Here is a 26,961-nt window from a genome sequence, read left to right as displayed (position 1 = left end):
TCTGATATACATAATATTACTGATATATATTTCTGATATATATATTTCTGATACACATAATATTTCTGATAAGCATAGTATTTCTGACATATATATGTTTCTGATACGTATAATATTTCTGATATATATCTTTCTGAGATACATAATATTTCTGACATATATTTCTGATACGCATAATATTTCTGATATACATAATATTACTGATATATATATTTCTGATATATATCTTTCTGATATGCATAATATTTCTGACATATATATGTTTCTGATATGTATAACATTTCTGATGTATATATTTCTGATATATATTTCTGATATATATATCTTTCTGATATGCATGATATTTCTGATATATATATATTTCTGATAAGTATAATATTTCTGACATATATATGTTTCTGATATGTATAATATTTGTGATATATATATTTGTGATTACATCATATTTCTGACATATATATTTCTGATATATGGTATTTTGAAGCATTTCCATATTCTTTTGTGGTGTTAAATTGAAGCTGCTTGTCCCGAGCCCCCATTCTAAAAACCCCCAAAAAATCTATTTTTCACCCCATGACAAACTAACTATTATTCTACTTAAACTTTCTTGATTTGTAATTCTTCATTTCAAGGTTGGTAATTATTTTTTCCAAGGGCTAAATCAAAGGCACGGGGGTCTGGGGCTCTGTGCCAAGGTCTCTGAGCCCCCTGGGCAGGGGTTTGGGCACTCCAGGGCAGCCAGAGGGATTTCCTGCGTTCCCACGTCTGACCACTTGGAAGATTGAAATTTGAAATTTGTCTTCCAGCTTCCTGCTCTGTTTGGCTCGGCGAGGCTCAGACCGAGTTCAAGAGGGTGGCAGAAGAAAACGTGACCCTGCCCTGCCACCACCGCCTGGGGCTGCTGGAGCAGGGCAGCCTGGACATCGAGTGGCTGCTGCACATCTCTGAGACCGTGCAGAAAGCGGTGGGTTCGCTGAGAAAATCGCTTTATTTCTGCCCTCACGCCGCCGGGCCTCCATTTAGCGGCCCTGCTGTGATGATCTCTGCAGGTTGTTCTGATGATGAGAGCAGGGATTGGGAAACAGAGCTGATTTAGAGAGATTTAGAATGTGGAAAAGTTATTTGATATCCAACATGGATCACGTTGGGTTACAATGGATTTTTTTCTTTGTTTAAATGTAGTCAGTCTTTGTTAGATCAGCTTCAGAAGTGCCCTTCAGGCTTTCAAAATAACCTTGGGTTTTGCAGGCCCACTTTTTGAATCCTTGGTTTCAGTGCAATGCAGATGTGAAAAAAAGCCAATCACTTGTTTTTAAAATTTTAGACGTTTAATAGTAATAAAATGGTTATAAAAATAGTAACACAATTAGAGTAATAATAATTTGGACAATTAGAATTAGGACAATACGAGACAATAAAACAAAGAGTTACAGACAGTCCAGGTACCTTTTCTGGGCAAAATAAGCCTGAAAAAAGGATGCAAGTTAACAGAGGATTAACCCTTAAAAACAACAGCCTGTTGCATATTCATACACCTCATGCATGATGCATAAATTCCATTCAAACACAGGATTCTGTCTGGGCAGTGTCAGCTTCTTCCTCTGAATCCTGAGCAAGGCAGGAAGAAGTTCATTTCTCCTGATAATGGAACAATAAATTCCTCTTTCTCTGAAAGATTCAGGTGTCCTGTGGCTGCTATCTGGATGAGAGTCCTTTCTTTAGGAAAAAAAATGTCCTACATAGCATAGTTTCTATTTTAACATTTTGTTATAACCTAAAACTATATTTAACACACTACTTAAGAGAATTAATACAGCATCACTTTCTAACACAACACATATAATATTCATTTGAATATTTGCAAAAAGCCAATCATAAAATAGGCATTTTTCACAACACAATAGTTAAGTCCCTCTAAAAATGAGGTCTGCAGAGACTTAAATTAGCACAGCCAAACCTCCAGACTGCTTTGATGTGTTGTGGCACAAACTGATGCCTGTTTTCATGCTTGTAAAGTGCCCAGTATAAACCTCCAGCAGAAATAAATACACTTTTGCATCATTCTCAGGGCAGAAACCCAGGTTTGCTTCCCCACCCTGCCTCAGGCTTCCTGTGTGACCCTGGACAAGTCACTTCCCTGGGATGTGCAGCTCCTGGAAACGCTCAGATTTGTTGTTCCACGTGAAAATGAAACAACAACTCAATGTCTGCTCTGCTCCCAGGTGATCACCTACTCTGGGGGCCGAGTTTATGATGACCTGAACGAGGAGCAGAAGGGCCGCGTCTCCTTCACCTCCAACTTCCTTGCTGGAGATGCATCCCTGCAAATCATCTCCCTGCAGTCCAGCGATGCAGGGAAATACATCTGCAAGGTCAAGAACGCTGGCCAGTACGAGTGGGCTCGCATCACCCTCAAGGTCGTGGGTAAGGACAGCTCCTTCTTCTCCCAAAGGGGAAAAAAAAGAAATCCAGACTCGCTTCCTGGGGAGAGATTGGTTTCAGCAGGGTAGAAATGCACAAAGGCACCTCGAGATCAGGTTTTAGTGCTCAGCTTTAAATCTGCCTTTGTGGTTTTGGCCACAGGGAGAGCCTAAAGAACTCGTCTGAGGTTGGTGCGATAGCACTGAACCCTAAAACAAATCCATAAGGATCATCTCATGCACAATGGCTCCACCACGAAATTATCAAGGTTCCCATCTGATTGTGTCTCTGGTATGTTCCTGCCTAGCACAGACACCTCAAGATTGAGTTTCAGTGCTCAGCTTTAAATATGCCTTTGTCTTTTTGGCCACAGGAAGAGCCTAAAGAACTGGTCTGAGGCTGGTGTGATAGCACTGAACCCTTAAAAAAAATTCCTAAGATCATCTCATGCACAATGGCTCCACCATGAAATTATCAAGGTTCCCATCAGATTACATCTCTAGTAGGTTCCTGCCTAGCACAGACACCTCAAGATCAGGTTTCAGTGCTCAGCTTTATATCAGCCTTTGTGGTTTTTGGTCACAGAAAGTACCTAAAGAACTGGTTTGAGGTTCTTGTGCTAGTACTGAACTAAATACTGGACTAAGTACTGAACCCTAAAACAAATTCATAAGGATCATCTCATGCACAATGGCTCCACCACGAAATTATCAAGGTTCCCATCTGATTGTGTCTCTAGTAGGTTCCTGCCTAGCACAGACACCTCAAGATTGAGTTTCAGTGCTCAGCTTTAAATCTGCCTTTGTGGTTTTGGCCACAGGAAGAGCCAAAAGAACTGGTCTGAGGCTGGTGTGATAATACTGAACCCTAAAACAAATCCATAAGGATCATCTCATGCACAATGGCTCCACCATGAAATTATCACGGTTCCCACCTGATTACATCTCTAGCAGGTTCCTGCCTAGCACAGACACCTCAAGACTGGGTTTTAGTGCTCAACTTTAAATCTGCCTTCGCATTTTTTGGCCACAGGAAGAGCCTAAAGAACCGGTCTGAGGTTGGTGTGATAGCACTGAACTGTGATAAGTGTTGAACCCTAAAACAAATCCATAAGGATCATCTCATGCACAATGGCTCCACCATGAAATTATCAAGGCTCCCATCTGATTGTGTCTCTAGTAGGTTTCTGCTTAGTGATTCCAGACCTGTCATTCACCAAAGCTGTTCCTCTGTTCATCTCTCCACTTCCTGGCAGCAAACGAGCCCACAAACAGGCACAAACATGCAAAGCCATTCTTTCCAAGGGATGGCTGTGATCCCATCACCCAAGGCAGGCTGATATCCTATCTCAGCTGGCCACCACCCTGCCCACACTCCTGCTGGGCACTGGCACTGACCTGACCCCAGCCCGTGGAGGTGACACATGGGGGTGGCATTTCCTGGTTTCAGTTTATTGCTTTTCACACTCTCTGTGATCCCCTGGAAGGATCCTGCAGCCTGTCAGGGCAGAAGGGAGAACTGGAGAAGGAAAGGGAGGGAAAGATGTTCTGGAAATTGTGCTTAGAAAGAGGAATGTGGTGATAGAGCTGCAAGGGACAAAAAGTGTTTGAATGTCACTGCTGTGGCTGAGCCAGGCAGCTCCTCTGTGGGGTAGCAGCTAAAGCCCTAAAAACCTTCTGCTGTGCGCCCTAGAGGAGAAGGAAAGGAAAAAGGAAAAAGGGGAAAGGGGAAAGGGGAAAGGGGGAAAGGGGAAAGGGGAAAGGGGAAAGGGGAAAGGGGAAAGGGGAAAGGGGAAAGGGGAGTTCTACTCCCCTAAAAACCATCACTGGTGTGATTCCTTCACGCATTCCAGAGAAGACAGCTCTTGGAAGCTGTTTAAACGCCAAAGGAAAGGTTTCCAGTGAGCAAACACTGCTGTGACGCCATGACCTGTCTTCTCCTTGTAGAGAAACCCTCCAAGCCCAAGTGCTGGCTGGAGGGGGAGCTGCTGGAGGGGAAGGAGCTGTCCCTGCAGTGCCGCTCCGCCTCGGGCACTGCGCCCATCTCCTACCGCTGGCAGCGCCTCAGCGAGGAGGACGAGAGAGCCGAGCAGCTCCCGCCCAACTCCAGAGTCAGTGAGTCGGGGCTTTGCTTCCCTGGAGCGCTGGGATCGCTGCGTGGATGGATGCTCCAACACTGCTCCCACCGCTGCGGCTGCTCCTGGGGCTGCTCCACCTTTCCCCCTTCTTTCCCCTTTCATTCTCCTTTCTTTCCCCCTTCTTTTCCCTTTCTCCCTTTTCCCTCTTTCTTCCTTCTTTCTCCCTTCTTTCCCCCTTATTTCTCCTTTCTTTCCCTTTTGTTTCCTCCCTTCTTTCTGCCTTCTTTCCTCCCTTCTTTCTCCTTTCTCTCTTCCTTCTTTTCTCCTTCTTTCTCCCTTCTTTCTTTTTTCTTCCTTCTTTCCCCCTCCTTTCTCCTTTCTTTCCCCCTCCTTTCTCCTTTCTTTCCCCCTCCTTTCTCCTTTCTTCCCCCTTCTTTCCCCCTCCTTTCTCCTTTCTTTCCCCCTTCTTTCTTCCTTCCTTATTTCTCCCTTCTTTTCCCCTTCTTTTCCTCTTTCTTTCTCCCTTCTTTCCCCCTTCTTTTCCTCTTTCTTTCTCCCTTCTTTCCCCCTTCTTTCCTCCTTCTTCCCCCTTCTTTCTTCTTTCCTTCCCCCTTGGCATTGTTCTGGAGCTGACTTCACCCCACAGACACATTTGTTCCTCTCCGCCCTGCCCACAGCCGAAGTTCCTCCCTCCATGGCACTAACCCCGGCGGTGTTCTCCCTCCCCTCGCAGACATCTCGAACCCCGGGCAGGTGCTGCTGAAGAACCTGACGCAGATGAGCACGGGGCTGTACCAGTGCGTGGCCACCAACGAGGCGGGCCAGGAGAGCTGCGTGCTGCAGGTGACAGTGCAGCGTAAGTACCGCCCTGGGCAGGGACAGCCCCGCAAACACCGCCTGATGGCCACAAAGTGATTTATTAAAAATACGGATATTGATCTAGTACCGATATCCAACCGTGACGGACAAAAACTCTCGGACAGTTTAGAAAGCGTATGTTTATTCCCAAATACACACTGCAATTTACAGGTGATTACAGAGCCCTTTTATCTATACAGGTATTGAATGTCCAAAATAAAAATACGTGTTCATAACTTTGGTACATCCCATTCCCAATATGGATATTGATCTAGTACCGATATCCAAAAACTCTCTAAGAGTTTAGAGTTACAAAGTGTGTGTTTATTGTGGTATAACTCCCAAATACACATGTCAATTTACAGGTGATCACAGAGCCCTTTTATCTGTACAACTATTGAATGCCCAAAATAAAAATGCACATTCATAACTTTGGTACATCCCATTCCCTGCTCTGTATGGTAATTAGTTCAAAAGTTATTAAGCACGATAATTAGTTCAAAAGTTACTAAGCATGCGCAGTTTGTTCCTTGAAATGGGTCGGTGGTCCCTTTCATGGGGAGGGGTCCCAAAAGGAGGAAGCAAATGCAGGATAATTTGCAGGATAAAAAGTACCTTTTTGACATAATTTAACATAATTTAATCAGGTTTAGCCATTTGTGTGCTGAACAGCAGAGGTCGAAATCGCCTGAGGAGCCCGGCCAGGGTGTCCTTTACATCTGCATACCAGGAAAAGGGTGGAGTTTATCACCCCAAGCCAAACAATGGAGTTCAGCAGCTCCCCAAGCTGGACCTGCTGTGATAAGGCTCCTAACAAAGTCTCCTCCTGGAGATTCCACGGCTTTGGAATTTTTCTGCCCAGCCAAGCCTGAAATAACTGGAATATGGAATAAGGAAAACCGGTTTGCCTCAGGCATGTGAAGTAAAAGCGTCCAGGCAGCTTTTCTGGCAATTGAACTGAACTGGTTTAAAACCTCACTCGGCTTTGCTAAACCCTCCTGAGGGACTGAGCCTAAGGAAACACCTTTCAGCCGAGCCCAGCCTGACCACTTTTATCCAAAGAGGTTGTCAGAAACTCTCAGCAAAGGGCCCATGACCCATGGGAAATGTTCTCCATTACTCGGCTGGTTTGGATGGAAAAGGCCCTGCCCAGGATGGTTTCCTTTCCTGCTTTGCCTGCCTCAGTCAGGTCACTTTTCCTCCACATTTGAATAATTAATTTCAGAATAGGGCTGTAACCGTTCAAGGGGAGTTGAAGGGGGGAACAAAACCCTCATGGGTAAATTCTAAGAGATTAAACATTCCTCTGCCTTGGGTGCTGCCTGGTGCTGTGCTCCACATGGGGGCTGCCCTGTCGCTGTGCTTTCTGTATTTTTACACTTAGAAGGGGATTTTTCCTCCTTTTTTCAACTCTGCCCCACAGCCGAAGGCACAGCACTCGTGGTTTCACCTTTGCAGAGGTGAAAATTGCTTCACTCCCTGCCGCCTCCAGCTTAGCTGGAGACAAACTGGTTCAACTTCTGTGTGGAGACACACCTCAAAAATAACCTGCAGCGTGCTGTCCTGAGCTGTACCCAGCGCTGGGACTTGTAGCACGGCCTAAAAGCTCACCACACCAACAAAGGCTCACTGATAAATTGGGTTTTTTTGGGCAACAGATGCACAAAACATCAGCATGATCGCCGGGGCGGTGTGTGGAGTGCTGGTGGGGCTCTCCCTCCTCTTCCTGGTGGTGAGGCTGACCATCAGGAGGAAAGAAAAGAAGAGATACGAGGAAGAGGAGGCGCCCAATGAAATCAGGTAAACGCCTTTTGGTTAATCCCACCTCCCACACTCCCTCCCCGCACTTCTAACAGCTCTAAGTAGCTTTAGGTGTCCTCAGAGGTTGTTCTAAAAAGCTTTTTAAGTCTCTGTGAAACATCACTGACAAATTTCGTGACTGTGAGAATCTTTGTGAAGACTTCCCAGAAAAATCAGATTAAAGTCACCCCTCCTCTCCCTCAGCAAATTAGCACAAACCTCAACCAGCCGTTTTCTCTCACATTTGTCATTTCGGTATTTTGAAGCATTTGCATATTCTTTTATGGTGTTGAATTGAAGCTGCTTGTCCGTTGTGGTTCTGACAGGGTTTGGGGGTGGTTTCCTTTCCTTCTTTCTTTTCTATTTCTTTTTTTCTTCCTTTTCTTTGTCTTCCCTTTCTTTCCCACTCTTCTTCCCTCACTTCTCCTTTTCTTTCCCCTCCTTCCCATCTTCTTTCTGCCTTTTCTCTCTTCTTTCTCCCTTCCTTCTCCCTTCTTTCCCATCTCTTTCCACTTCTTTTTCTCTTCTTTCTTCCTTCTTTCCTCCCTTCTTTCCCTCTTCTTTTCCCCTCTTTCTACCTTTTCCCATTCTTTCTTCCCTCTTACCCCTTCTTTCTTCCCTCTTACCCGTCTTTCTTCCTTCTTTTCCCCTCTTCCCACCCTCTTTCCCCCATTCCCCTCTTCTTCTCCCCCTCCTTCCACCTTCTTTCCCTTTCTTTCCTCCTCTTTCCACCTTCTTCCCTCACTTTTTCCTTTTCTTTCCACCTCTTCTTCCCTTCTTTCCCCCATCTTTCCCCACCTTTTTTCCCCCATTTTCCTCCTTTTCCCCCTTCTTTCCCCATTCTTTTCCCCCTTCTTTCTCCCTTTTTGTCCCCCTTCTTCCTCCCTTCTTTCCCCCTTCTTTCCCCCTTCTTCCTCCCTTCTTTTCCCTTTTTCCTTCCATTCCCAGCTCCTATTTGGCACACAGTTTAGCCACATTCTCTGAGCCCTCCTTGAGCCTTTGGAACAACTGTTGCCCCGGATTTAGCTCTGGATGAGCACGGAGGGGAGCAGGAGCATTGGGAACGCTGACTCCTGTTCCTGGAGCTCGTCTGTTCCCCGCCCCTGAACTCCCCTAAGCCGAGCCTGGGCTCCAGCCAAGCCAGCCTGACCTCCTCAGGAAGGAAAGAGCTGGAAAATCTATTTCCAGGAATGACTTTGAGCTGCTGCTGCCTCCCGAGAAACAAACCCTTGATCCATCTTTAGGTCTCTCTGCGCGGCCACCTGGCCTCGTGTGACATCTCTGCAGCACCAGGCAGCTCCGTAATCCCTTCAGCTGCTGATCCCTCTCAGCTTTTTCAGCTCCCCCCTTCTTTTTCCTCTTCTTTCCCCATTTTTTCTCCCTTCTTTCCCTTGCTTTTCTCCCTTCTTTCTCCCTTGTTACCCTCCCCTTTTTTTTAATCTTCTTCCCCCTTCTTTTTCCTCTTCTTTCTCCTTTATTTCCCCACTTTTTTCCCTTCTTTCCCCCTTCTTACCCTCCCCTTCTTTTTCATCTTCTCCCCCTTCTTTTTCCTCTTTCCTCCTTCTTTCCCCTGCTTTTCTCCTTTCTTTCCCCTTTCTTACCCTCCACTTTCTTTTTCCTGTTCTTTCCCCCTTCTTTCCCCCACTTTTCTCCCTATTCTTTCCCCTTTCTTACCCTCCCCTTCTTTTTCCTCTTCTTTACCCCTTCTTTCCTCATTTTTTTCTCCCTTCTTTCCCATCTTCTCCCCCTTCTTCTTCCTCTTCTTTCCCCTTTCTTTCCCCATTTTTTCTCCCTTCTTTTTCATCTTCTTTCTCCCTTCTTTTCCCTGCTTTTCTCCCTTCTTTCCCCCTTCTTTTTCATCTTCTTTCTCCTTTCTTTCCCCCTTCTTACCCTCCCCTTCTTTTTCATTTTCTTCCCCCTTCTTCCCCAAGGCAGTCTCTGCTGGTTTCTTCCCCTTTTCCTGTTTCCTTTCCCTTCCCTTTCCCTTCCCTTTCCCTTCCCTTTCCCTTCCCTTCCCTTCCCTTCCCTTCCTTCCTTCCCTTCCCTTCCCCTTCCCTTCCCCTTCCTTCCTTCCTTCCTTCCTTCCCTTCCCTTCCTTCCTTCCCTTCCTTCCTTCCCTTCCCTTCCCTTCCCTTCCCTTCCCTTCCCTTCCCTTCCCTTCCCTTCCCTTCCCTTCCCAGCCTCTCCGGTATCACCTTTCCCGCCCGCCCGTTCCATCCTCCCCCTCCTTGTCCCTCTGTCACTCAGGACCCGCTTGTGGCGCTCCTCTCCCTGCCCACGGGGCTGCTCTGCAATGGAAGAACCGGTTTCAGGCAGCCTTGCCCGGCCCATTTGTCGCTCCGGCTGAGGATTTCACAGCACCCAGCTCAGCCTGCGCTGTTCGCTCTGACACTCGGTGCCCACACACACACACACAGAGCCGGCTGCGAGCAGCGTGTGTTTATCCCAAATTCATTTACCAACACTCTGCGGGGCAATGGGGAGTTTAATCCATCGAGTTACACAGCACAGAGTTTGGACAATTTGCAGGATATTAAATTAAATTAAATTCCCCCCTTCTTTCCCCGGGCAAATTAGTACCGGCATCAACCAACTGTTTTCTCTCAGTATTTTGAAGCATTTGCATATTCTTTTTGTGTAAATTAAAACTGCTTGTCTGTTGTGGTTCTGAGAGGGTTTGGGGTGGTTTTCTTTCCTTCTTTCTTTTTTTTTCCTTTCCTTTCTTTCCCCTGCTTTTCTCCCTTCTTTCCCCCCTTCTTACCCTCCCCTTCTTTTTCCTCTTATTTCTCCTATATTTTTCCTCTGCTTTCCACCTTCTTTTTCCTTTTCTTTCCTCCTTTTTCCTGTTATTTCCCCATTTTTTCCTCTTCTTTCTCCCTTCTTTTTCCTCTTCTTTTATCTTTCTTTTTCCTCTTCTTTCTCCGTTCTTTCCCCCGCTTTTCTCCCTTCTTTCCCTTCTTACCCTTCACTTCTTTTTCCTCTTCTTTCTCCCTTTTTTCCCCACTTTTCTCCCTTTTTCCCCCTTCTGACCCTCCCCTTCTTTTTCATCTTCTTCCTCTTTCTTTTTCCTCTTTTCTCCCTTCTTTTCCTCTGCTTTCCCCCTCCTCTTTCTTCTTCTTTCTCCCTTCTTTCCCCCACTTTTATTCCTTCTTTCCCTTCTTATCCTCTCCTTCTTTTTCCCCTTCTTTCCCCCTTCTTTTCCTCTTCTTTCTCCTCTGCTTTCCCCCTCCTTTTTCCTCATTTCTCCCTTCTTTTCCCTGCTTTTCTCCCTGCTTTCCCTCTTCTTACCCTCCCCTTCCTTTTCATCTTCTTCCCCTTTCTTTCTCCTCTGCTTCCCCCTTCTTTTTCTCTTCTTTCTCCTTTGCATTCACCCTTCTTTTTCCTCTCCTTTCTCCTTTCTTTCCTCCTCTTTTCTCCCTTCTTTCCCTCTTACCCTCCCCTTCTTTTTCCCTTCTTTCCTCCACTTTTCTTCCTTCTTTCCCCCTTCTTACTCTCCCCTTCTTTTTCATCTTCTTCCCCCTTCTTTTTCCTCTTCTTTCTCCTCTTCTTTGCCTTCTTTTTCTTCTTCCTCCTTCTTTTTTCTCCTCTTCTTTCCCCCTTCTTTTTCCTCCTCCTTCTCCTCTGCTTTCCCCCTTCCTTTTCCTCTTCTTTCTCCTCTGCTTTCCCTCTTCTTTCTCCCTTCTTTCCCCCTTCCTTTTCCTCTTCTTCCTCCCACTCTTTCCCCAGCTCCCGGCCATTCCCCCAGCAATCCCCAGGGCTTTGACCGGACCATGTTTAACCCCTCGTGTGCTGTGTTCCCTCGCAGGGAAGATGCCGAGGCACCCAAGGCTCATCTGGTCAAACCCAGCTCCTCCTCCTCGGGCTCCCGCAGCTCCCGCTCGGGTTCCTCCTCCACCAGGTCCACAGCCAACAGTGCCTCCCGCAGCCAGCGGACTTTGTCCACCGAAGCCACTCCTCACCTGACCCCACCCCAGTACAGCCAGCGGCAGCTGGACGGGAAAGAAGAACCCAAAAAAGCCGATTACAACCACCTGGTGAAGGTGGCAGTGCCAGCCGTGATGGTGCCCGCGCAGAGCCGCGCCTTCCAAACCGTGTGAGCATCCCCGGAGCATCCCCTGCCCCGCAGCGGCACTCGTCACAGCACCGGGGAAATGCCAAAAATCGTCACAGCACCGGGGAAATGCCAAAAATTGTCACAGCACCGGCCACTCAGCAGCGCTAGGATAGTAGATAGATAGATAGATAGATCTCCTCCTGGTCAGCTTCATCGTGATCACTCGGGGTTATTCACACCGCCAGAACCCTCCCACTCCTTTCTGAACATCACCGAGGTTCAGACCCCTCTGATTCTGATACGGAAAGATTTCAGAAAGATCTTAAGAAAAAATTATTGGAGGGCAAAGGGAGCTTCTTTTTAATTTTTTTTTGTTGGTTTTTTTCCCTTTAAAAATGAGCATTAAAAACTGTAAAACTGTGTGTGAAGCCAACCCTCTGATTCTCATACAGAAAAATTTCAGAAAGGTCTTAAGAAAGATTTTTTTAGAGGGAAAAGAGAGCTTCTTTTTAAATTATCTTTTTTCTTTTTGGGTTTTTTTTCCCCTTTGAAAATGGACCACTGAGCATTAAAAACCTACGGCAGCAAAGCTGTGCTGTCAAGTGAAACTGTGTGAGTGAAAAGAAGCCAACCCTCTGATTCTGATACAGAAAGATTTAAGAAAGATTTATTGGAGGGAAAAGGGAGCTTCTTTTTAAATTATCTTTTTATTTTTTGGGGTTTTTTTCCCCTTTGAAAATGGACCACTGAGCATTAAAAACCTACGGCAGCAAAGTTGTGCTGCCGAGTGAAACTGTGTGAGTGAAAAGAAGCCAAACCTCAGGATTTTTTAAAAGGGATCAACAAAGACTTAAAGATGCATAATGTTCCAGAGAGGTTTTGTGGGGAGGGAGAAGTCTCCCAGACTGGTTTTGGAGAAGTTTCTCGAAGATTGTGCTGTCTTAAGTGAAGATTTGGAGGCTGAGGGTGTCCAGCCAGGTGCTTCACATTTTCTGCACTCAGTGAAATACTGGAGGCTGTAACTAAAATGGAAATTAAAGGATCACTCCCAAAGGACAAGACATGCAGCATTAAGGTGTCTGAACTAAACTCTACTAAAGAGAAAGGACTTTTTCTGTCAAGAAAACAGAGGTGCTTTAATTGCCAGAATAAACTTGGGGCCAGGAGCCCGACTCTGCTTCCATGGGCAGCACTGCAGGGCCGTGAGAGCCCCACTGGAGGGGTGCCCGTGGCCACTGAGCCTTAGAGGGGGAGAACTGGGCACTGCACCCAGCAGGGAGGCACTGCCCACATGGGGAGGGCCACCAAGGTACCAAAAAGCCTGGATGGAGCCTTGGGAAGAGCTCTCAGCCACTGCCAGCTGCAGAACTGGCCAGGTTTGTGCTGGAGAAGCCTTATGGGAAGTTCTTCCCCAGCCTGAGTGAGCAGCACTGCCCAGCTGAGCCCAGGGAAGGCCTGAAGGGTTCCCTGGCAGAGGAAAACACACCTGGGACAGGTACACAAGCACAAAATGCTGCTCCCATCAGGACATCTTTGTGTGAGCTGTCCCACTCCTACACCAAATGCTGGGCCATGGGCCAGGGCTGAGGCTTAAACCTTTAGCAAGACTCTTAAAAATGGCAACAATTGTAAAAAAATATTTTTGTGAGCAACCAGGTTAAGCATTTCCACGGAATATGAAGTTAGGGAAGGATGGGAGGTAGGGACAGATGCAGAATTCTGTCCCTGAATTTTCCTCTGAAGGACTTGGCTCTGAGCACTGCTACACACAAGACACTGAGCTTGTAGGTTCTAGATTCCTGTACCCCCAGATTGGTGATTTTCTGTTTCAAAAATGAGGGTGTTTGGGGTTTTTTCCCCACTGGAGGGAGGGAAAGGGTTTCTCCAATTGGTGGAAAGACCCTCAAGAAGACGGTGAGCACAGAAGAACAGATCTATAATTCTTTCACTCCAGGATTGTCATTAATCTCCTTTTCTGACTGAGACCCAGAATTTCTAATTTCTACACTTGAGATCTTTGACAACCTGATCAAAGCCAAGCCCTGCCTGGGCTATTTCCACATGGGAAAGAGTTTCCAAACTTGCCCCACACTATGTGAGAACCTCCCTTCCTAGGAGCAGCCACTCAAAATTCCACTGCTTTCTCTAGCCCAGATTTAACCCTTGGCAGGACAAATCCCTGATGCTGTGCAGGGAAAACAATCCCAGCTTTAATAAGACCTGGCATGAGGTGTTTGACAAGCTGCTCCTGCCACGGCAGCTGCTGGGGGTGGATTCTCTGTCATTCCATCCTGGATCAGCGGGGTGGGAAGCAGCAGCTCTGTGTATGTCTGGGATTCCTCTGCAGTTGGTTTTATCCTGAGCCCTGAAGGTTCAGGTGCTCCAAAGCACTCCTGAGCCATTCCAGAGCTGGGAAAATTCCAAAAGCAGGCACAGGAGGGTGAAAGGAGCCAGTGGGTTCTTCTGTGGGTTCTCACTGGGCTGAGCATTCCCTGTGCTGCACCTCAGTGATGGTTTCTCCTCCAGCCAGGATTTATGAGCTCTCAGAGAATTTACCACATCTGAGATAGCCCAGCTACCCCCAATGGCATCAAATCAGCAGGATGCCTTCTGAGGTGGGGTTGGACACAGAAAAAGGTTTAATAAAAGACAAAATAACAAAGGTCTCACAGAGAAAAACCGAGCCAAGAGCAAGAGGTTCTTGCTCCTGCTAAACACCCCCACAAAAGGAGGCTCTCTTCTTTTTCTAGTTCTTTTTCTAGTTCTCTTCTTTTTCTAGTTCTCCTTGTGTTCTCTTCTTTTTCTAGTGAACTACCCAGGCCAGGCCTCTTGGCCTCTGTCCACTCAGACAGCCCCAGCTCTAAGGAGAAGTCCAAAAGCTCCTGTGAGGTGTCTTTGTACCAAAATGGGAGAGAAACTTCTGGGCTTTTTGCCTTTTCAAGCAGACAAAGAATAATTTAATCACTCTGCCAACAGAGGGAACGTTCCTCCACCTGGGGATCCTCACCCTGAGCACAGGCCCAGGAGAGCTTTCCCTGAGTGCTCTCCCTGAGCCTCCTCAGCACAAACCCAGCGTGACAGTCCCTGAGAGCCACAGGGGCAGCTCTGATCCCAGCCCGGGCTGGCAATGAGCAGAGCGGAGCCTCTGCAGCCTGCAGCGAGGAGGATTTGCCCTGGCAGGATTTCCTGGAGCCCTTGGGCAGCCCTGGCAGCCTCTGCTGCTGTGGAACCTCGTGCTGAGAGCTCTGGGGGCTTGGGGAGGGTCAGGCAGAGGGGCAGTGCCTGAATCCTGCTCTGGGGGATCCATCCTGGCTGCTCGGAGCCCTGCTGGCTCAGAACTCCCAGGCCCTGGGATGGATGAGATTATTTCAATTGTTTTTTGAAATATTTTTATTTCACCGTTTAAATATCTTCTAAATGAGGGCTAGCATCCCTCCTTAGGCTATTTCTGTTCTTTTTACAACATAAAATATTTTGTGTGAAGGGTTTACACAAAACGCCCTTAAATCTACTATTGCCCCCCAATCTACTCAATGCCCCCAAAACTACTCTTGCTTTACTATTTGCTTTACTTTTGAACTGTCACTCTGGGTTTGTTGGGATGCAGGAGATGTCCAGGTCTCTGCCTCAGCCCATCAGCGACTCACAGGGAAGGGAGAAGTTCTTCACCAAAGGGAGCAGGAGAAAGGGATCATTCCAAAGGGATTCAATTCTCCAAGCTCCAGCCCACCAGGAGTTGCACAAGGGGAGCAAATAAGCCAAACCTTGTTTTGTAAAATAGTGTATTAAAGCATTTACAGTCATATACCAGCTATTAATGAATTGTGTGATGAAATGCCTACCATGTTATGTAGCTTTTTGTTTCTCAGCAGCTAAACGAAGCTTCCATCTCTGCTACCTGCTATGATTGGTGTACTTGTACTGTGTCTGAACAACTCAGAGGAAAGCAAATATTTATTATTGATTCACTTTGAATCAATGATTTAATAATTTTTTTTTTGGTTGGTTGTTTTATAAATAAAGGTGCTGCAGCTGAAGTGCTGCAGCTCAACTCAACTCGTACCATTTTCTGGGGTGTGATGGGTTTCATGCTGTCAAGCTGAATCCAAAGGGGGAAAAAAAAAAGGCTGGAGTTAAAAATACCATTTTTAAGCTAAGCTAAGCAGGCCTATGTGCACATTTGCATGGGAAGCGTGGGGAAGCTGGGCTTTTTTTCCTGGGTATTTTTCAGTCTAAATTAGGTGACATTTCACAAAAGATATGAAACTCTGGGTGATGCATGGAAGCAAATGTGATTTTATTTGGGGATAAACCCCAGATATTTGGTTATATCTGGGCTATTTGGGGACCTGGGATATTTTTGGCTGAGGATGCAGGTGCTGGAAGCCAACCTGGTAAATAAATAATGGCAGCACAACAACAACAACAACCCCTGGTGGCTTCACCCTCGCCCTGCTGTGACCTTGCTGCTGAACCAGCCCACGTGCTCGGCTCTCCTCATGAGCTCCGAGGCGAGCAGGAAACCTTGAGCTGTGTTCAGCCAGCCCAGATCTCTGCAGATAAACCTCACAGCGATCCAGGCAGCCGCGGGTGGGATTTCGGGGAGCTAAAGGTGCTGTGCTTGGTTTCTCTCAGCCTTATTTCCCCCCCAGGGTATTTGCAGGGGTGTCCAGACATCGACAATCCTCCTCGCTGAAATGTGAGAGCAAAAATTGCAGCATAATTAGTATTTCAAACAAAAGAGGGTGACAACACAGTGGTGTCACAGGTGTGGCCTGTCTGTCCCTAATTCAAGTGCAAACGCTGCTCCTGCTCCCAGCGGGGTTGGTGACATTAAAAACCCTGGTGAGGCTCAGAGAGGAGCTGTGCAGTCGCACACTTTTGTACAGGATCGGGAATTTGGGGTTATTTTTAACCCGGCTGAGAGGGGGGAACCCCGCGGGAAAGGGAAGGGAGGGCCTTGGAAATGGGTGATTTTCAAACTTCAGCGATGCAAGTGTTACATAAATAACACTCGCTGTGGTGAGCAGCAGGAATGCCTTTGATAATCTCCCTTCTCCTCCCAGTTCTGTTTCAAACACTGAAAGGAGAAGCAGCGCTTGATACACTAAATTCACTCCCCAAAACAACGTTTCAATCCATAATTTAAGAAAAAACCCTCCACACTAAACACTTAAACGAAATACTTCAGCCTGCCAAGCTTTAATTGATGCGATACCAAGGCAATGAGCTCCCTTTGTCCAGTTTAAGAGCCCCTAATTTCTGACGGGATGACTCATTTGCAGAGCGCCCTCCTCCCCGCACTGACTCACTGCACTGGCCCTGCCTCCCCTTGCTCCAGCCTGCCCGCACAGCCAAATGTCACTGTGGCATCCCCAGCTGCTATTCTAAGGTGCTACCGTAATTCTCCCCGCGCTTTTAAAAAAATCAACCCCAAAAAAGCCACCCCAAAGGCGAACAGCAGGGGGGCTGGGGTGGGCTCGGTGGGAATTACACTGAGGAGTATCTCTGGAGTAACCCTGGAGCAGAACAGCAGAGCAGCTGTACTCTGGACATGGGGGAGTGTGCTTTGCACCCGAGTGGGAATTACACTGAGGAGCATCTCTGGAGTAACCCTGGAGCAGAACAGCAGAGCAGCCTGGACATGGGGGAATGTGCTTTGCACCCCTGAGTGGGAATTACACTGAGGAGCATCTGTGGAGTAACCCTGGAGCAGAACAGCAGAGCAGCCTGGACATGGGGGAGCGTGCTTTGCACCCCTGAGTGGGAATTACACTGAGGAGCATCTGTGGAGTAACCCTGGAGCAGAACAACACAGCAGGCTGTACTCTGGACATGGTGCAGTGTGCTTTGCACACCTTAACCACTCTGCTCAGTGGGAATTACACTGAGGAGTATCTCTGGAGTAACCCTGGAGCAGAACACCAGAGCAGCCTGGACACGGGGGAGTGTGCTCTGCATACCTCAGTGGGAATTACACTGAGGAGCATCTCTGGAGTAACCCTGGAGCAGAACAGCAGAGCAGGCTGTACTCTGGACATGGTGCAGTGTGCTTTGCATGCTTTTACCACTTTGCTCAGTGGGAATTACACTGAGGAGCACCTCTGTAGTAACCCTGGAGCAGAACAACACACTAGCCCGGACAGGGTGGAGTGTGCTTTGCACACCTGAGTGGGAATTACACTGAGGAGCACCTCTGGAGTAACCCTGGAGCAGAGCAGCACAGCAGGCTGTACTCTGGACAGGGAGGAGGTTCTTTGCACACCTCACCTGGCCAGGTGCACCTGCCCTGACCTCGGGAGGCACAGCTGGTGCTCCAAGACACAGAGCCCCTTCCCCTGCCCCGCCTTTCACCTTCTGCACCCCAATCCCGGCTCCAAAGCCACCCCTTGGATGCCCAGCCCCAAAATCCCAGCTCAAATTTTAGCCCTGAGCAAGAGCAGGAGCCACAAACTGGCAGGACCCCCGTGACTCCAGTGCTTCTGCTGGTGTGGGACTGGTTCTGTGGGCTGGCACTGGGTCACCACTGCGCCACATCCCCTCGTTTGGTCACCCCAAACTGCCAGGAAAAGGGATGTAGCCACCCTTACCTCAGGATGTGGCTTGCACACAGGAATTATCACAGACACACGCAAGGAACAGGCTGAGGGATCTGCTCCTGTGCTGGATTTTTAAGTGTTACCAAGAGCATTTTTGTCTAAGTCAACCTGGGAGGACCTGAAATGCTTTTTTGTGCTGTTTTTACCCCTTTAAATGGAAGAGATCTCCCTTTTTTTTTTTTTACCCCTTTTGAGGAAGAGACCACCACTGGAAAGCAAAGAAGGGGTTGATGGACAGAACTTCGGGAGGGGTTAAAGGGTTAAAAAGGGTAAAACCTCCATTGTGAGGGGGCTGAGCACATGGCGGGGAAAATCTTTTGCTCCTGGCACCTTTTTTCTCTATTCAGAAAAGATAATCTTTTTTCTCTATTCAGAAAAGATAACCTTTTTTCTCTATTCAGTCTTGTGTTGTGTTTTTGATAAGGTTTAATAAACCTTCCTCACCTGTGAAAAGTGAGCAGCTTTTTCTTACAGTTTTGTTTTCCCCTGTGCCGTGTGCCAGAGCCTGGCCAGGACTGGGTGTTTGTGTTCCCTGCTCCCAGAGCCTCCCTGGCCTTTATTCCCTGCAAACATTGCATGCAGCCACAGCCCTGAGCGTGACCTCAGGTGATTCCCGACCTCTGCCCCGCTCCCCTCACCCCTAGGGACACAAAAAACCCCCGATTTTCCACCATTTCCCTTCCCGAATGTCAGGGAAATTCATCCACAAACACCAGAGGTTGGTGTTCAAAAAGGAGACAGAGCAGTCCTGGAACTTTATTCCAATCAAGGGAGAGGCCATGGGGCATCCCCTGGGATCTCTCCAATTTTTGGAGGACGCAGCCTCCTTTTTATCCCAATTTCTCAGCCACATTTCCCTCTCTCTTCCCCATTTCTGAGGTACTCGAGAGGTTCAGATTCCCTAATCCCAAAGATTTCCCTCTGATGTATAACCCTCCCTTCTAATTTTTAATTCTTATGGAATTTAGGGGTTTTTCTTCCCCATTGTTTTTCACCTTTCAAACTCTAATTTTGTTTATCAGCAAACCTAAAGTTTATTTGTAAAAGCAAATCTCTTTTTCCATTCATCAATCAGTGGAATCCTTCCCATTGTTTCTTTTCTCTCCCAGTGCTGGTTTTATCTCTCAGCAGCCCCAAAGCTTGTTTGGAAAGACAAATCAACTGTTCCTCTCACAAATAAATAAATAAATCCATTAATAAAAAAAAATATATCTATTAATAAAAAAATAAATCCATCTGGGAGCTGCGTTACCCACACGCTAAGGGATGACAGCCTGTCCTGGGCCTGCACTCAGGTTCCTGATGGATGGGAATATTTAGGATGAATTACTAAGTGTGGAGATATTAAAATGGCTTTTTCTCTGTGGAAAAAGCAGTTCTAGTGCCTGAAACACCCCAATCACGGCTTCCTGCGGGAGGAACAGCCCGCGGGGTAAAGCGGGGAACTCCAGCGCCGTGCAGGAGGGAACATGGAGGATGCAGATTGTTGTACTCGGGGGATTTGCAGAGCACACGCTGCGGGAAACGCCCGGCGATGGCTGCGGGTATGAGATCGGGGAACGCCGCCGCTCCTGAGGGGAAGGAGCGATCCCGGCGGGCACGGGGGGATTGCCCGGGGCTGCGCCCAGGCTCGCCCCTCATGGCGCCGCCATCTTGCGCTTCCCCTTCCCCGCCGCTCTCCTTCCCCACCGCCCTCTATGCAAATCACCCGCCATTCCCGCGCGCCGATTGGCCCCTCCCGCCCCATTGCGAAATATGCAAATAAAGACCTGGCGCGCCGCGCGGCTATTGGCTAAAAAGCCCGCCCGCTCCCCGCGCCACGCCCTCCGCTCGTGTCGTCACCAACAATGCGGGCTCTGATTGGTTAAAGCGCGAGGAAAGGCGCGCCCACCGCGGGGTTTGGGGGGGCGCGGGGAAAGCGCATGAAGGTTCGAGAACGCGGGGCTGGCCGGCGCGCAACGCCCCCTTCCGGCGCGCGTCACGCACGGCAGGGACCAATCACTGGCAGGCAGAGGGGCGGGATCTACGCGCTGATTGGTCAGAGCAGTGCGAGGGAGGCGTGGCCTTCTGGAAGGTTCTGGGCGGGTATAAAAGGGCGGCGCGGCGGTCGCGGGGCATTGAGCGAGCCGGAGCTGAGCTGAGAGCCTGCCCAGTGTGAGAACGAGAGACCGGGCCGGACTGCGGGTAACGGGGCTGGGGGGCACCACGCGGCACGGGGAGGGCGGGCTGGGACGCGGCTGCCTTGGGATGGCGTAGGGCGGGTGCTGGAGGCAGCTTTGGGGTGGCCTAGAAAAGGCGGAGGGCCCTCCCGGGTGATTTTATATTTTCAGAAACCGTTGTGCTGCGGGGATAGGGAGAGAATAGCGAGTACTGGCCTATTGTGGGCCGATGGGGTGCTTTTTTTTTTTTTTAATCCCGGTGTTTCCACATTTATCTCTTAAATGCGGTTTGCCGCGGTGGGGGGGAGGAGCGGGAACTCGGCTTTCTTCCCCCCCTCCCCCCCCCATTCCTTCTAGTTTCTGCTGAGACGGGGGAGGGGAGACACAGCGCCCATTTTACCTCGCTGAGGGGCGGCCTGGGGCGGTGCCGGGGCATAGTGGGTGCTGCAGTGCCCGGGGGTGGAGAAGGGCCACGTGTGGGATCCGGAGGGGACGGCTCTAAAGGGGGGGTCTGTGTCTCACTGGGCTGCGGCTGTGCTGGCACACGCGGCCCGCCCGGCGGGGACTCCATTTCCCGGCAGCCCTTGGACACGCCCCGCCGCTGTCGTCACGTTGCGCGGGCGGCGCGAGGCACGCTGGGAGTTGGAGTCCCTCGCCGCGTGGTGCGGGGGACGCCAAGCGGCGGAGGCGGGGAGTGCAGCCGGTGTGCGCGGCTGGGCCCACGTGGGATAACGGGGCTGGGATCCCGGGATCATCCGGAGCTCAGAGCGCGTCAGGCGGGAAGGGATCCGGTTACAAGCCCTTAAAAGGGGACACAACCCACTAGAACAGGCTGCTCCCAGCCCCACCAGCCTGCCCTTAAACATTTAAATAAAGAAATTGCCACCATTTCTCTATGCAAGCTATATCAGCTTCGCTTTTATCTAAAATATTCTTATTTTTCCTTTTATTTCAGCCCCATCTAGCCTGCTCTTAAACCTTACAAAAAAACCGAAATTGCCATAATTTCTCTGGTCAAGCTTCATCTTCACTTTCAACTAAATTATTCTTATTTTTCCTTTTTTTTTTTTTTCCAGACAAGATGTCGAAGGGACCAGCTGTCGGGATTGATCTTGGCACCACCTATTCCTGTGTTGGCGTGTTCCAGCATGGGAAGGTGGAGATCATTGCCAACGACCAGGGCAACCGCACCACGCCGAGCTACGTGGCCTTCACAGACACAGAGCGGCTCATCGGTGATGCTGCCAAGAACCAGGTGGCCATGAACCCAACCAACACAGTCTTTGGTGAGGCTGCACGATTGGCACATTATTTAGTGATTAAAGAATTTTCTTTTCTTAAAAATTACGGGAAAAAAAATTCCATTTTTTAGTGAATTACTAAGAGTAAGGTTAAGTTTTTTTATAGAGGTTATGTACTTGAATTACTTCTAGCCAGTATAAAGTTGTGATATTAAAAACTAAAATTCATTAGAGGCAGGGAAAATATGTGTCCTCTAGTAGATTTTTCAGGGTAGTCAGTCATGAGTAATCTTAACCAGTTGTTTCAACCTGGTTTGTGGCTCAGCATTTGCAATATTTTAGAGGTAATAGCGCTGAATTTATTTCATGTAAAAAATGAAATTTAGTGTTTGCATCTGAGTCTAAAACAGTAATAATTTTAAGAATGGTGATGAAGGATTTGGTTCATTTTTAGCAAGAATTTTAGGCTTTTAATTCAAAATTACTGATAACTAATAATTACTAGAATTATTAATATATTCAAATGACGTTTTCCAGATGCAAAGCGGTTGATTGGGCGCAGATTCGATGACTCTGTGGTGCAGTCTGACATGAAGCACTGGCCCTTCACTGTGGTGAACGATGCTGGCAGACCCAAGGTGCAGGTCGAGTACAAAGGCGAGACCAAGAGTTTCTACCCAGAAGAAATCTCTTCCATGGTTTTAACCAAAATGAAGGAAATTGCCGAGGCCTATCTTGGAAAGGTGAGTGTGGGGCTGAAGCGGGATGTGGGGAGCAGTTGTGTGTGAGGATTGCCGCCCTGACTGAGCTGTTGGTGTGTTTGCAGACTGTTACCAATGCTGTAGTGACTGTCCCAGCCTATTTCAACGACTCCCAGCGCCAGGCCACCAAAGATGCTGGAACCATTGCAGGGCTCAACGTCCTGAGAATCATCAACGAGCCCACAGCAGCTGCCATTGCCTATGGGCTGGACAAGAAGGTATGGAAAGGTTTTGTCACTGACGTATTTTGTAAACAATCTTTTTGCTAAGATTTTTCTTCCTGAGAAGATGAGAGGTCTCAGAAAGGAAATGTAAATAATTATCTGCTGCTGTGGGAAGAGGCAGGTGCATCTTTGATTGGTCTTGTGGTTGTTTTTAATTGATGGCCAATCACAATCCAGCTGTCTTGGAGCAGAACAGCACAGCAGCCCATACTCTGGACAGGGTGGAGTGTGCTTTGCACACCTGAGTGGGAATTACACTGGGGAGACTTTCTGGTCACCCACAAGATTTTATTATAATTGCTTTTTATTCCTTGCTAGCCTTCTGATGAAATCCTTACTTCATAATTTTATTTTAATATATGATAAAATATCATCTGTATCATAAAATAATAATTATACACTTTATTGTATATATCATATATTTGATACATATTATAGAATAACAAATAAAAAATATCTTCTATATTAAAATAATAAATCAGCCTTCTTAAACAGGGAGTCAAGATTCTTCTCCCTCATCCTGGGACCTCTGAACACTGCCATAGGGTCACTGTCTGGCCAGTGAGGAAGGTGTTCCAGTATAGTAGGAATTGAGTACTGAAAGTGTTTTTTAATGTTTTCTGCAGGTTGGTGCTGAGAGAAACGTTCTCATCTTCGACCTGGGCGGCGGCACCTTCGATGTGTCCATCCTGACCATCGAAGATGGCATCTTCGAGGTGAAATCCACGGCAGGGGACACCCACTTGGGCGGGGAGGACTTCGATAACCGCATGGTGAACCACTTCATCGCCGAGTTCAAGCGCAAGCACAAGAAGGACATCAGCGAGAACAAGCGCGCCGTGCGCCGCCTGCGCACCGCCTGCGAGCGCGCCAAGCGCACCCTGTCCTCCTCCACCCAGGCCAGCATCGAGATCGACTCCCTCTACGAGGGCATCGACTTCTACACCTCCATCACCAGGGCTCGCTTCGAGGAGCTCAACGCTGACCTGTTCCGGGGCACGCTGGACCCCGTGGAGAAGGCGCTGAGGGACGCCAAGCTGGACAAGTCTCAGATCCACGACATCGTGCTGGTGGGGGGCTCCACGCGCATCCCCAAGATCCAGAAGCTGCTGCAGGACTTCTTCAACGGCAAAGAGCTCAACAAGAGCATCAACCCTGATGAGGCTGTGGCGTATGGGGCAGGTAAGTGATCACTCACTCTGTAACTCTTGATGGTGTAGGCCCTGGGTTTCCACCTCAGTCCTGTAGGAATTCCCCTTGGACTTGCAATGATGAATCAGATTCCAAAGCCATTCGTAGTTTCCACCAGAGGTCGAAAGGCTTGTGATGGTGCAAGTACCTTCCTTGGATGTCTGAGCGAGCCCTGTGTTACCAGCACAGCTCCCAGGGGACGTTTTGCAGGGGTTTTAATGCAGCCCTGTGTTACCAGCACAGCTCCCAGGGGATTTTTGCAGGAATTTTAATGCTGTGTTTCTCTCTCCCCTCAGCTGTGCAGGCTGCCATCCTGTCTGGAGACAAGTCCGAGAACGTGCAGGACCTGCTGCTGCTGGATGTGACTCCCCTGTCCCTGGGTATTGAGACAGCTGGAGGGGTCATGACAGTCCTGATCAAGCGCAACACCACCATCCCCACCAAGCAGACCCAGACCTTCACAACTTACTCTGACAACCAGCCCGGGGTGCTGATCCAGGTGAGCAGAGAACTCTAGGATAATAACTGCACACTGTCAGTGCTTTCACTGGTTAATACGCAAATAATTTTAGGCCAGAGGTGTTAAATTCCTGTAATTTGTAAATTCTTGGTTGCTGTGATGAAAGTGACTCCAAAGCCATTCGTAGTTTCCACCAGAAGTCGAAAGACTTGTGTTGGTCCAAGTACCTTCCTTGGATGTCTGAGCGACCACATCCCTTCAGGACAATAATTAATTAACCCATTATGACTTTAATGACATAATGTGATGGTTTTTCTCCTTAGGTGTATGAAGGAGAACGTGCTATGACTAAGGACAACAACTTGCTGGGCAAGTTTGAGCTGACTGGCATTCCCCCTGCTCCCAGAGGGGTCCCTCAGATCGAGGTCACCTTTGACATCGATGCCAATGGCATCCTGAACGTGTCTGCTGTGGACAAGAGCACTGGCAAGGAGAACAAGATCACCATCACAAATGACAAGGGTAAGGATCTGCTGTCCTGAGGGTGGGAGGGCACTTAAGAATGGATTTGTCAAGCTCTGCCTGCTGTTTTAGTCAGAACTTGGCTGTAACCAGTTTTGTATCTCTGTGAGCCTTTAAGTTGTAGCATTAAATGATTTATTAAGGCATGTTCTGGGCTTCTTCTGCCTCCCCAAAGTTTAAATTGTGTAATGTTTGGGAATTTGATATGATTGCCTAAAAAGGACAGCCTATACTCAGGATTTGTGTTGTCTGCAGGCCGGCTGAGCAAGGAGGACATTGAGAGGATGGTGCAGGAGGCAGAGAAGTACAAGGCAGAGGATGAGAAGCAGAGGGATAAGGTGTCCTCCAAGAACTCCCTGGAGTCCTACGCCTTCAACATGAAAGCCACCGTGGAAGATGAGAAGCTCCAGGGCAAGATCTCTGACGATGACAAGCAGAAAATCCTGGACAAATGCAATGAGATCATCAACTGGCTGGACAAGAACCAGGTTTGTCAGATTCCATGTTTAGTTCTACAGGGGCAGTTGAGGCTGGAGGAGGAGCACTGGTTGCTGTGATGAAAGTGACTCCAAAGCCATTCGTAGTTTCCACCAGAAGTCGAAAGACTGGTGTTGGTCCAAGTACCTTCCTTGGATGTCTGAGCGACCACAGCTGGGCAGCACAGAAAGTTGCCAATCCCTCCCCTTCCCTGGCTGCCTCCCAGCATTATGATGTTGTTCTGGAGCAATGCGAGATGCTAAACCAAGCAGAAATAATTTTGTCTCTTAAAGCAAGTCTGGCTTGGTGTTGGGGCTAAGCCCTGCCCAGATTGGGGGAGCTAAACCCTGCCCAGCTTGCTGAAATGTGTAACCCAGGCTGTGCTGCTTCCCTCCTGGGCTGTACCCATGAGCAGCAGCAGCTGAGCTCTCGTTGAGCAGCAGCAGCTGAGCTCTCGTTTCTCTTGCAGACGGCCGAGAAGGAGGAGTTTGAGCACCAGCAGAAGGAGCTGGAGAAGGTTTGCAACCCCATCATCACCAAGCTGTACCAGAGCGCAGGAGGGATGCCCGGTGGGATGCCCGGAGGATTCCCCGGGGGTGGAGCTCCTCCCTCCGGGGGAGCCTCCTCTGGCCCGACCATCGAGGAGGTGGACTAAGGACACTGGGAAATGCATTCCACTAGCAGTTAGTGTTGGAGGAGACCCCCAGCTCTGGGGGTTGGAGTGAAGGACCCAATCCTGTAGGCACATCTGGGTTTATTTTGCCAGATTAATAACTCCATAACTGAGCTGCTGTAAAAAAAAAAACAAAAGAAGAGAAAAAAAAATTTAAAACGGAACAAAACCATTTTTTTTCTGGGCATTTTAAATACTTGAAAGTGTGCGCAGGTGGGAGATGAAAACCATTGCACTTTACAGTACTGTAAATGAGTGGGAATGCAATTCATGTCCTAAAGAATAAAAACTATTTAATGGGCATCACACTGTCTCTGCCTTCACTTGTTTGTACCAGCTGACCAGTGGAAATAAAAGGAAAAAAACCTGAAATACAGGTAATTGTGCTGGCCTGAGCATGATCCAGGTGGGTATTGCAGTGGGAAAAGGGGTTTGGAACCAGGTGCTGTTTTAAACATTTAGGGTCTGGGTGGATTTTTAAAAGGGGTAACTGACCTGTGGCAGAACATCTCAGAACTAAGTTGGAAAAGACCTTTTAGATCAAGTCCAACCTATAAACTGCATCTTGCAAGTACAGAAATACTGGGTAATTAGTTTTTCTTCAAGGAATTACTGAAGTATCACAATTTGTTGGGTGAGTCTGAGGTGACTGGAGGTAGAGAACTTGCTGGCCGGGGAGGAGGATTGGCGTGATGTTTTCAGCAATACTTGGCTAAAATGATAGTTGTTAAAAAAACTATTATAATACTTTATGGATATATTTTATGCAAAGAATATTTTATGCAAAATTTTTACATAATATTTTATGGCAAAACTCCACCGCTGTATGTATAAATATTTATATTTACCAGTGGAGGAGCAGTTAATTTGCAGCTAAAATCTGAAAATTCCTAAAGCAGTACCAGTTGGAAGGAACTTGGGTGAGATCCAGTCTGGGGCTGAAAAATATTTTGTGTTCGAGCCCTCTCAAATGGCCCGTGTGGGGCAGTGCAGTGATTCCCCTGGAGCCATTCCTGAGTTCTGCCCCTCAGAAATCTTCCCCTCAAGCCCTGATCCCTCAAGTTTCAAGTGTTTTCCTTCATTTTTGGGTTGTGCCAGAGCTGGGTGGCACCCTGAGCACGGTAGGTTGACATGAAAATTTAATGGGGAGAATTAAAACTCCTAAAGAATCATGGAATTCTTGCCCTGCTTCAGGGTTCAGCCTTTCCTAGGCAAGCTGGGATCCAGAATATTCCAGTGTCCCCTTCCTTCTTTCTCAGCTCCATGAGCCCCCACCGTACTTTGGGACATCCCTGGGCTCATTTGGGGTCAAAACCCCCCCGAGTGCTCATCCCTATTTTATCTCAAACACCTCTGCAGAAATCCCCCTGTCCCAGCCCAATCCTGCTGCCTTTGGCCTGGGCCAGCCTGGCAGGGCTGTCCTTGGTGTCCCCACGCTGCACTG

General features: G+C 48.2%; 2 protein-coding genes and 3 non-coding genes across 6 annotated transcripts in view; all 5 read left to right on the top strand.

Moving 5' to 3' along the window:
• Positions 1 to 15,260, top strand: part of CLMP (CXADR like membrane protein) — a 63,329-nt gene extending 48,069 nt beyond the window's left edge. The window contains exons 2-7 of the mRNA XM_030964867.1: positions 807 to 964; positions 2,223 to 2,424; positions 4,368 to 4,535; positions 5,232 to 5,354; positions 7,015 to 7,156; positions 10,962 to 15,260. Coding sequence (XP_030820727.1) covers positions 807 to 964; positions 2,223 to 2,424; positions 4,368 to 4,535; positions 5,232 to 5,354; positions 7,015 to 7,156; positions 10,962 to 11,253 — 1,085 coding nt within the window. The 3' untranslated portion in view covers positions 11,254 to 15,260. The remainder of the gene's footprint in view (positions 1 to 806; positions 965 to 2,222; positions 2,425 to 4,367; positions 4,536 to 5,231; positions 5,355 to 7,014; positions 7,157 to 10,961) is intronic.
• Positions 15,261 to 19,889: 4,629 nt separating this feature from the next.
• On the top strand, positions 19,890 to 25,823 carry HSPA8 (heat shock protein family A (Hsp70) member 8). 2 transcript variants are annotated; one of them, XM_030964769.1, is made up of 9 exons: positions 19,890 to 19,993; positions 21,045 to 21,254; positions 21,747 to 21,952; positions 22,036 to 22,188; positions 22,821 to 23,376; positions 23,682 to 23,884; positions 24,169 to 24,367; positions 24,623 to 24,855; positions 25,314 to 25,823. In XM_030964769.1, the coding sequence occupies exons 2-9, from the start codon at positions 21,050 to 21,052 to the stop codon at positions 25,497 to 25,499; spliced, it is 1,941 nt and encodes a 646-aa protein (XP_030820629.1). In that variant the 5' UTR covers positions 19,890 to 19,993; positions 21,045 to 21,049; the 3' UTR covers positions 25,500 to 25,823. The 2 variants fall into 2 exon arrangements, with proteins under 2 accessions (XP_030820629.1, XP_030820630.1); XM_030964770.1 differs by having other exon boundaries at positions 19,916 to 19,963.
• Positions 23,458 to 23,554, top strand: LOC115913168. Its single transcript, XR_004061376.1, has one exon. It is a non-coding gene; the product is annotated as a small nucleolar RNA SNORD14 (small nucleolar RNA).
• On the top strand, positions 23,997 to 24,093 carry LOC115913169. The gene has a single exon (XR_004061377.1). It is a non-coding gene; the product is annotated as a small nucleolar RNA SNORD14 (small nucleolar RNA).
• Positions 24,916 to 25,012, top strand: LOC115913170. The gene has a single exon (XR_004061378.1). It is a non-coding gene; the product is annotated as a small nucleolar RNA SNORD14 (small nucleolar RNA).
• Positions 25,824 to 26,961: the final 1,138 nt, after the last annotated feature.

Source organism: Camarhynchus parvulus, chromosome 24 (genome assembly GCF_901933205.1).
Source record: "Camarhynchus parvulus chromosome 24, STF_HiC, whole genome shotgun sequence".
NCBI lineage: Eukaryota > Metazoa > Chordata > Aves > Passeriformes > Thraupidae > Camarhynchus > Camarhynchus parvulus.
Note: the sequence above shows the minus strand (reverse complement) of the source record. Positions and strands in the feature narration are given on the sequence as shown.